Source organism: Carassius carassius, chromosome 42 (genome assembly GCF_963082965.1).
Source record: "Carassius carassius chromosome 42, fCarCar2.1, whole genome shotgun sequence".
Classification (NCBI taxonomy): Eukaryota; Metazoa; Chordata; class Actinopteri; order Cypriniformes; family Cyprinidae; genus Carassius; species Carassius carassius.
The window spans coordinates 24,017,544-24,028,115 of record NC_081796.1 but is presented as its reverse complement, the minus strand read 5'-3'; the positions used below and the strand labels follow the sequence as shown (position 1 = coordinate 24,028,115).

Here is a 10,572-nt window from a genome sequence, read left to right as displayed (position 1 = left end):
ATTATTATAACCTTATAAAATATATTTAAACGTGTGTATATTAAATTTAATTATAAATATAAATATATAATTTGTTAAATATATTTCAGTATATATTTTATAATATGAAAGTATATTTTTGGAATCTAATCTGTTAATTATTTTAGTGTACATGTCACCTTTAAATATGTATTATAGAGTTCTTTATTCTATTTATTTATTTTAGATATTTTAAAATGTATTTTTATATTATTTACACACCTTCAAAAGTCTAATCTGTTAAATCTTCATAATTCTATTGCAGGTGAAGAAGATCAACAGAAACTTCCCAGTAAACCAGCAGGTAAGGAAACAGAATCAGACTCGTTGAGAAGCTATGAACTGGACCTCGAAAGAGTGACAAAAAGCCTGCAGAGATCCAGATAAAGGCCTGAAAGAGCGAGTGAAAGAGCCCCACAATGATGTTTTCTTCAGAGCCACTATTCTTCATGTGCCCTGCAGAAAGCCAAGAGTCAAGTTCACAGAGCATTGAGATTCTCCTCAAAATGATTTGACACACACAGACTGACAGATACTTGGACACAGTGTGCGGTTTTAGTCTGTGGCATTTTAAATGGTCCAACTTTGAATGAGACTTAATTATTGGTGAATGGAGAATGCAAATTCTGTGCAGGCTAATTACTTGGAACATCTTCTGTAACCCATTTAACACTTTTTTCGTGTCTTTTTCTGTCGTTTAGATTATATTTATGGGCTGGTTGGATGAGAAGGAACAAGATTCTGTTCAGGACCGAATGTACACACCAAAGTTTCTTGCCTTGAGGGGTTCGTCTCTCTTCAAATTCTGCGCACCTCCAGTGAGTTCTTCTGCATGATTTACTGCATCACGAGTAGCTTTCAGTTTCAATAGCTGACTTTTATATGATTTTATATTTAGCATACACACGCAATATTTATTCTACTTGAGGCAACTTTGGCTGAAAAAAACTGACAATCAAGCACATCAAACTCTTGTTGAAACTTTTCTTGAGTTCATTGCATTGAAGAATTGTTGAAGGAATACTTGACCCAGAAAGGCATATTTCCTCACTTGTTTAAAACCTTTTAGCTGTTGTTAGTGCAAAACAAAAGATTTAGACCTAAATTTCAGTGTTTTCTTCTATACAAAGCTATTGCTTGTCTTGTAATATAGCACAAGAGTCTAATGGATTGATTTATGGTGCTTTTTGTTCTATTTGGAGCAAACATGGACACTTTTAACTTGAAATTATTTATCAAATAAAAATATAAAATTAAAATAATAGTTAAAAATGCTTATTTGATATTCCATGAAAATATAACAACATCAGTGTTATTATTGTAAAAAAAAATCTAAAACTATTAAACATCATTTTGTTAACCTGAAATAAAGCAGGAATGAATCAAATGTAAAAAGTAGATGAACTGAACTTTTAAATAACTTTATTAGATTTTATTAAATAAATTAAATAAAATGATTTAAAAATAAATAAATAAGCTGAAGTGCTAAAATTACTAAAACTATAGCTAAAATAAAAATACATTCAATCTAAACAGAAATATAAAAACAAAACTATAAAAACTACAATTGATGTGAAAACTGCAAATATAAAAATTAAAGCTAATTCAAAAAATTCAAAAATGCTTTAATAGTATGTAAATAATATAAAAATAACACTGCTGCATAGAGTATGAGTTTGAAATGACAATGAGTTAAAAGAGTACATTTTCTTTCTTTTTTTTGGTGAATTATTTCTTTAAAGAGTTGCTGTTTTCACCCCCAAGCAATCGCCATCCACATTATTTGCTCCAGTTGTTATCGACTTTATGAAATCCATTAATCCGTTCAGCCGTCCGCAGGCTAAATCACCTAACACCTCCATTTAATAAAGCCTAATCTCGCTACATAATCAGCAATTCATTTATACACCTTTATCATAATTCTGGGAAATGATTAAGAATGAAACATGAGTGATAATCTGAGAGGTGTCTCATCTAAACCTCTCCTAATGTGGAGATTGATAGCATTAATAATAGTGGTTTTAATCTCCCCCCGTGTTTCACGTCAGATGGTACGTTCCTGATGAAATGAGGAATTGCTGTAGTCAAGTCAAGTCAAGTCTGCTCTATGGTCAGACTTGTTACTAGTGAGTGCTTGTAGATGTTGCCACTTAATTAATTGATCCTGAAGAGATCGAGACATCAAAGAGCTTCATCCAATCTGCCATTAATCATAATTTGATGGTGGAGTGGGAGGAAGATCAAAAGTTGGACATGAAAACCTATTATGGGATACGCAGATGCAAAATTATATTGGAGAGAATTCACAACACTCAGCAGTTTGTCTGAAGGCTCTCTCTCTCGGGCTGTTTTAGCTTGTTCTCCGCTTGCGGCAATAAACACTTGACATGCTGCCTTCCAGAAAGGACTGGATTTCAAAGCATTTTTCAAATGAAAACAGTTCAGGTGCACAAAGGTTTGGTCATATTACTTCCATAATCTGACACATTTCTGAGAAACAATTGACATTCAAGCAGACAAAATGTTTGATGACTTAATTGTTTCAACTGCAGGAATTAAGTGGATTGGGCAAAGTGTCTCTGTATGACACTAGGTTGGAGAGGCTTCAAAATAAAAGTCATTTCAGATTTCATTTTGATGAACGATTATGGAAGTCCATTATTTTATTTCCTTAGCAGTAGCATCAGTGATTAATCATACACAATTAGACCAGTATTGTGTTAAGAAAGTAAAACTGTAAATTGTTGCTATTATTATATTATTAAATGTTATTTAATTTAATAATATAAATTAAATTAATATTTTTTAATTTATTAAATCTATTCAAATTATTTGTTTATTTATAATATTTATATAAATTATTATTTTTGGGAAAACTTTAACAATGAATCATACACAATAGAAATGTGATCATCAAAAGAGTAATTAATATTATTATTATTACACTGATTAATTAAACTCATTAAATATTTTCATTTTTTATACATTACATTTTTTAAGTAATGTTATTGGTTTATATTATTATTATTATTATTATAAGTTGATTTACATTTATATATTACATTCATTAAATGTATCCAAATGTTTTATTGTCTTATTATTATTATTATTATTATATTAATAGTAATATGATAATAATGCACAGCTTAATCAACAAACTAAACCAAGTTAATGCACTAGATCCAAATGCCATATATGACCGTTTTATTATGACTTTTTCCATCCATCAAGGAGGTCTTTAAATGATCACCGAAAGTCTATGTCAATGCGGTGTGTGTGTGTTTTTGTGTTTATTAAAGCAGTGTGTTTTTGACTGGTTTTCTGACATTTGAAAACTCTGCTCTGAGCCAGTTCAGTCTGAAGTAAACACTCCTGAGTTCTCTGTTCTGTCATGATCCATCTCCACTGGCCTTTGGGTATCAGAGGTTACTGCAGATGCTCAGCGTGAGTCATTCTCGTACACAAGATCGCAGGGGCTTTTCCCTCTTTTGTCGGCGAGCAGGACATTGTTTACTTCATGTAGCATTTGAATCATCCCTCGAGGGCCGCAGTGAGAGCGACTGAGCCAGAGCTAATCTGAATAACGCACTGTCTGTGAAGACTTCTGGAGACTGACAGCCATCTGAACTCCTCTAGGTCACCACCTGGGACTGGACCAGAGCCGAGAAAAGCTTCACCGTCTACGAGATCATGTTCAAGATACTGAAGGTATGAGTTGAAGTACTTAGGGATTTCACACATTATATATGAAACCTGTGTCAAGCTTTACAAATATGTACTGTGATGGTATCAAATATTTAGTCTGTGATAAATCAGTGTCCTCCTGCTGGTTCTTGATCTGTGGATATTTATTGAGTAATACTTAGAACTAGTTTTTTTATAAAAGAAGAGGCCACATTTTATTTCAATCCCATTCATAATTGCAAAAGATATTTAAAAAGAAATAACTGACAATCTTCCATTTTTCTTAGTCACTATAAAAAATTTTGTATCTATAATTTTCTTTCTCAAAAAATATTGTTTGTCTGACTCACAGTATGTTTTGAATTTAGTTCAGTAATAATCTCCCATAAAGGCATCCGAAAGCATTAATTCACATCATTAAATAATAAATGATTATAAAGGACAACATTACTTTTGTTCTTTATTTCCATTATTTTGATATTACAAATGAGAAAAGGTTGCAACACCAGTGACAATATTAGTAATATGATAAATAGTAATATGATATTGTTATTTGCATTTAACATCACATATGCATACACTTCATTTCAGGAAAATAATTTCTAAAATAAACTATTACCATTTACATTGCACAGATCTTGGACTAATGCTTAACTCAGGAAAATATATATATTTTTAATAATAATAATAATGATAATAATAAATAGCTATTAAAACAAATAAATAGCTATATACAATATATACTTATTTATTAAACTAAACACCTGTATATATATTGTCAAAAGTTTAGAAACATTGTGGTTTTTAAATGTTTTTAATGAAGTCTCTCATGCCAACGAAGTCTGCATTTATGTGATAAAGAATACAGTAAATATTTAAATATTGTGAAATATTACCATTTGAAATAACTAATTCCTATTTGAATATATATTTTAAAATGTAATTTTATTACTGTGATGCACAGCTGAATTTTCAGCATCATTACTCCAGTCTTCAGTGTCACATGATCTTCAGAAATCATTCTAATATACTGAATGAATATTATGAATGCTGAAAATCTTAATGCTTCCAAAGTATTATAGATAGATAGATAGATAGATAGATAGATAGATAGATAGATAGATAGATAGATAGATAGATAGATAGATAGATAGATAGATAGATAGATAGATAGATAGATAGATAGATAGACATATATACAGATAGACAGATAGACAGACAGACAGACAGACAGATAGACAGATAGACAGACAGACAGACAGATAGATAGATAGATAGATAGATAGATAGATAGATAGATAGATAGATAGATAGATAGATAGATAGATAGATAGATAGATAGAGAATCTTGTTTTAATATTTTTTTTTAAATTCACTATTTTAGGGCAGCGAGTTGGTGGACAAGCGGAATCACTGCTTCAGCGTTCAGACGGACTCCGGCGAGGACATCTTCTTCAGCGTGGAGCTGGATTGTGAGCTGCTTCTGTGGGAGAAAGCCTTTCAGATGGCCACCTTCTTCGAAGTGGAACGAATACAGGTATTAAACCTGCAAATTTAGTGTAATGTAACTCAAATGAAGTTGCTCAGACAGACTAAATGAAACTCTGTGAAGTGAAATGAATGTGAGCGAAATGAAATGAGGGAGTATCAGCTGTGATGTTATGTCGTCTTGGCATGATAAACAAACCCAGCAGAGCTGAGATCAGATCCCGGCGAATAAAACTGCACCTGCCAGACAATGTTGAACAACAAACTGAGCGATTGAGGCTCTGCCAACAAGAGATTAAATGTGATTCAGTACTTGAAGGAAACACATTGGTCACAAACACACTATGAAAACACATTTTGTTTGGAGACATTTATATAATCTAATCTGCAGAATGAGTGTTTCTTCAGCTACAGACACTTTCATGTGCCAGCTGTTGTTTTTGTAACAAAACAGATATCTATTTTTTTTTATATATATATATATATATATAGGAAGGTTGTATTTAAGCACATTTTTTGCTACATTACTTGTCAGGTGTTATTTATGGGTAGGTTTTAACAAAAACTATAATAGTATATCAGTGATACTTAATTAACAGACATTTAGACATTATTAGTAGACAAATTAAACATTATTAGTATAAAAAGATTTAATTTTTACTGAATCAAAACTGGCCGTAGTTGAAGAAACACCCATAGATTCATGTATAGGATCAAATTATGTGTATTTGAAGTACATCAAACGATATGCAAGTATAGCATGTGGTCTCGGACTGAAGCAAATCTGTCTTCGATGCAATATGATATCTGTCTTCTAGCAAGATGATAGCAGGACTGTTTCCTGCAACTGTTTCACATTAATGGACAACAAGGGTGGCACAAATAAAATCGGTGCCAAATTAACCCTCTAAACCAAACTAATGCAGCAAAACCCTGACCGTGCCTCATGCCAAAAAATCGCTTCTGTTTATTTTTCTCCCAAAATAATTATGTACCACACTTATCATCCTAATTAAACATTTAAGATCTGGAGGAGATGTTTGTGTCTGATTAACAATGGCAAGTGTCTCCCGTTTCAGTGTAAAACATACGCTTGCATTGTGGACAGTCATCTCATGGGACTCACCGTCGATTTCAGCATGGGCTTCGTCTGCTTCGATGCCGCCACAAAGGTGAGACAAGCAACCTTCAGCGTTAATTTCATTTAAGTACAACGACCAGTGTCGTTCTGGTGCTCAGTGCTCTGTAGCGTCGACCAGATGGCAACAGTTCAAAGAGGGAGTATGCTGGATGTGAGAGGTCCAGAGTGATTTTGCCAGCCCCTTTGCTCACTCTGGATAAGTACAGTTCTTGAATAGAAGGCAGGGTTGTACCAATGATTCACTCATTATTCCGATCTACCCTCTGTAGTCTTCTGAGGAGATTCGGTAGCTGAGCTGAACCAGACAGTTACTGAAGTGATGGACGGATTCAGTGATCGCAGACTAGAACTGTTTCAGCAGCTCCTGCAGAGAGGTGCTGAGAGGTTGTGGTGCCCAGGAACCTGAATGACTCCACTGCAGTCACAGTGCTGTTCATGATGGTGAGTGGGGGGAGAGCAGGGGGGTTTCTCCTGAAGTCCACGATCATCTCCACTGTTTTGAGTGTGTTGAGCTCCAGGTTGTTGAGACTGCACCAGACAGCCAGCTCTTTAACCTCTTGTCTGTAAGCAGACTCGTCACCGTCCTGAATGAGGCCGATGAGTGTGGTGTCATCTGCAAACTTTAGGTTGCTTGACAGAGGGTCTTTAGATGTGCAGTCGTTGGTGTAGAGAAGAGCAGAGAATGCAGCCCTGGGGAGCTCCGGTGCTGATTGTACGGTGCTGGATGTGTATTTTCCCAGTCTCACTAACTGCTGCCTGTCTGTCAGGAAGCTGTTGATCCACTGACAGACGGAGGTGGGCACGAAGTTAGTTTGGGCAGGAGGAGGTTTGGGATGATCGTGTTAAAGGCCGAGCTGAAGTCCACAAACAGGATCCTCACATAAGTCCCTGGTCTGTCTAGATGTTGCAGAACATAATGCAGTCCAATGTTTACTGCATCGTTCACAGATCTATTTGCTCTGTAGGCAAACTGAAGAGGATCCAGCAAGGGTCCAGTGATGTCCTTGAAGTGGGCCAGCACCAGTTTTTCAAATGACTTCATGACCACAGATGTTAGATCCTCAAGCCTGTAGTTATTTTGTTCTGTAATTTTGGATTTCTTTGGGATGTGGATGATGATGGAGCGTTTGAAGCATGAAGGGACTTCGCACAGCTCCAGTGATCTGTTGAAGAGTCATCCTCACTGTTCTGAATTGCAGGTGTGGGGGAGAGGGGGGATGCAGGAGGTGTGAATGGTGTTAATGGTTGTGTGGAGAGGTGTTCAGGGCGGGTGTGGTGTGTTTTTTCAAACCTGCAGTAAAACTCGTTCAGATCGTCTGCCAGTTGTTGATTCTCCACAGTGCTTGGGGATGGTGTCTTGTAGTTGGTGATAGTTGGTGTAGTTGGTGGAGTCGCTGGAAATGAACTTATTTTCCTGAGTCCTTATTTTTTCAGAATAATTCCACTTTGCCACTCTGATCTCCTTTTCCAGTGTGTATTTAGCATGTTTATATGGACATTGACATTGTCCCCCTTCCTGTAAGCACCTTCTTTGGCCTGACAGAGTTTTGCAGTGAACCATGGTTTGTCATTGTTGTAAGTTAGATGAGTCCTGGTAGTAATGCACATATCTTTACAAAAACTGATATATGATGTTACAATCTATGTGAGCTCGTTCAGATTGGTGGCAGCACCTTCAAAAACACTCCGATCAGTGAGGTCAAAACAAGCTTGTAAATCACGCTCTGCTTCATTAGTCCATCTTTATTTAGTCTTTAATACAGGTTTAACTGATTTTAGTTTCTCCCTGTAGGTTGGTATAAGATGAACCAAACAGTGATCAGAGTGCCCCAAAGCTGCCCGTGGAACCGAGTGATGTGCATCCTTTATTGTGGTGTAACAGTGATCCAATATATAACTGTCTCTGGTGGGACTTGTGATGTGCTGTCTGTATTTTGGCAGTACACGGGAGGGATTTGCATTATTAAAGTCCCCAAGAATGATTAAAACAGAGTCTGGGTGTTGTTGTTCTGTCTCTGTGATCTGATCAGCGAGTTTCTGTAAAGCCAGGCTCACATGCACTTGCAGGAATGTAAACATTCACGAGAATGAACGAGTGAAACTCCCGCAGCGAATAGAACGGCTTGCAGTTAATGAAGAGTGTTTCTAGATCCGAACAACACATCTTCTTTAACACTGTTACATCTGTACACCACCTTTAGTTGATGTAAAAGCATGTCCCGCCGCCGCGCGATTTCCCCGTTGATTCGGTGTCATAAAATGTATGAACACAGGTTATTCAATTCTGATTGAGTTTTCACTAGTTAGAGTTACTCTATTGCTATGCACATGTATGTATATTACAGCAAACATTTATAGAAACATGCTAATGACACTCTTCATCTGTCAGCTGTATGTTAGGTAAGCATACAGTACAGTATATGTGACCCTGTCCCACAAAACCAGTCTTAAGACGCTGGGGATTGTTTTGTAAAAACCTATTGTATGGGTCAAAATTATACATTTTTATTTAATGCCAAAAATATTTTGTAAATTTTCTATTGTAAATATATCAAAACTAAATTTTTGATTAGTAATATGCATTGCTAAGAATTCATTTGGACAACTTTAAAGGTGATTTTCTTACTATTTAGATTTTTTTGCACCCTCAGATTCCAGATTTTCAAATACTTGTATCTCAGCCAAATATTGTCTGATCCTAATAAACTATACATCAATGGAAAGCTTATTCATTTTCAATTTTTTCAGAAGGAAAATGACACTTAAGACTGGTTTTGTGGTCCAGGGTCACAAACATGTGTCTATTATAATAGAGTTTTGCTATAGTTGTTTAAAGCATACTGTATTCTGTTGTGTCAATCAGCTTAATGGATATGAAATATCAATGCAAATATTTTTGAAATAGAAAAAGTAATTTTCCACAATTCTCCAGTAAATTTTAGATATTTTTTCATGTCTATAAAGTTAATAAAATGCATAATTTAAACCTTGATTATAGGCAGTGCTGTGGAGATATAAATTCTCTCAGCTGAAAGGATCATCAGATGACGGCAAGAGCAAAATCAAGTTCCTGTTCCAGAATCCAGACACTAAACTTATTGAAGCAAAGGTAAGTGTACACTTTCGGTTTTTGTTATTGGCTTCATAAAGTCTGTTTATGAAAGAAAAATATGTTTCTCACTCTTTAGAATTTTAATATACCTGAAACAGGTATCATCAGCATATCATACACTTTTTGGTAACCATCATACATAATCTTGCCAATGCAAAAGAAATAGCTTAAGGAAGCAGATAAAAATAAAGCATGCTGATATGAATTTCCTATTTGATTACTTTCATGACTAAAATTACTCCTTGAGGCTTCCTCCTTTTTCCAGCAAATCGTGTTTTCTCTCTGATGTTTCCAGGAGCTGGAGTTCTCTAACCTCTTTGCGGTTCTCCACTGCATCCATGCCTTCTTCGCTGCCAAAGTGGCTTGTCTGGATCCCATGTTCGTGAGCAGCCGAAACGCCGCCATGGCCCCCGTGGTGTCGGCCACTTCCACCTTAACTGGCCCATCACAGATATCCAAGCTGAAATACACGAGCTGACAGACTCCAGCGTCGTATCTTCTCCTTCCAGACATTGAACACGTAGGACGAGAGGAACCAACCCTGACAAACGAGTGGATGTCCACTTCAAAGCAGACAATTCAAGTATGTAACATTGAAAACCTCCTTATATCCTCCAGATGGGAAACAGACTCAAACGTACGCCATTATGCGAACAAACTGGATGAATTTCGAACATTTAAGAATCAAGCTTTCAGCTGAAAATGCTTCAGCTGCAGTTAGTGGGTCACTAGAAAGATGGACTCTTTTTCTTTGAAATTGCGATATATCTGTTTGCATTCAAATGATATTAACACTTCTTTGTGTATACTTTTAGAATATTATTTAATCTGATTGTTGATTGGAATGGACCTGTTGTGAAACTGCCATGTTCTTGAGCCTCTGTTGATGCGTTTTCTCGAATGGTCCACCAGAATAAAACCAACCATCTTAAATATACATTTACAGTAAAACAAAGCTTTTGAAGGTCTGTTAGAGATCCAATGTGTTACCTGTTATTTAGGTCCAAATGTTTTTAAATTCAATGCAAATCCACATAAACTGAACATCAATTTTTAAATCTGTACAAAAACTCTAGTTCTATTAAAGTTCTATTTAAATGGCGCCCTGTCTGACTGCCTAGAGAACAGA

At 35.6% G+C, this 10,572-nt stretch overlaps 1 protein-coding gene across 3 annotated transcripts in view; it reads left to right on the top strand.

The window, feature by feature from the left end:
- The window catches only part of LOC132124278 (gamma-1-syntrophin-like), a 41,758-nt gene extending 31,186 nt beyond the window's left edge, over positions 1-10,572 (top strand). For all 3 annotated transcript variants that reach the window (XM_059535229.1, XM_059535226.1, XM_059535227.1), the window contains 7 exons: positions 284-322; positions 720-836; positions 3,655-3,726; positions 5,087-5,239; positions 6,270-6,362; positions 9,330-9,440; positions 9,739-10,572. In XM_059535229.1, the coding sequence (XP_059391212.1) occupies positions 284-322; positions 720-836; positions 3,655-3,726; positions 5,087-5,239; positions 6,270-6,362; positions 9,330-9,440; positions 9,739-9,921 (768 nt within the window). In that variant the 3' untranslated portion in view covers positions 9,922-10,572. The remainder of the gene's footprint in view (positions 1-283; positions 323-719; positions 837-3,654; positions 3,727-5,086; positions 5,240-6,269; positions 6,363-9,329; positions 9,441-9,738) is intronic.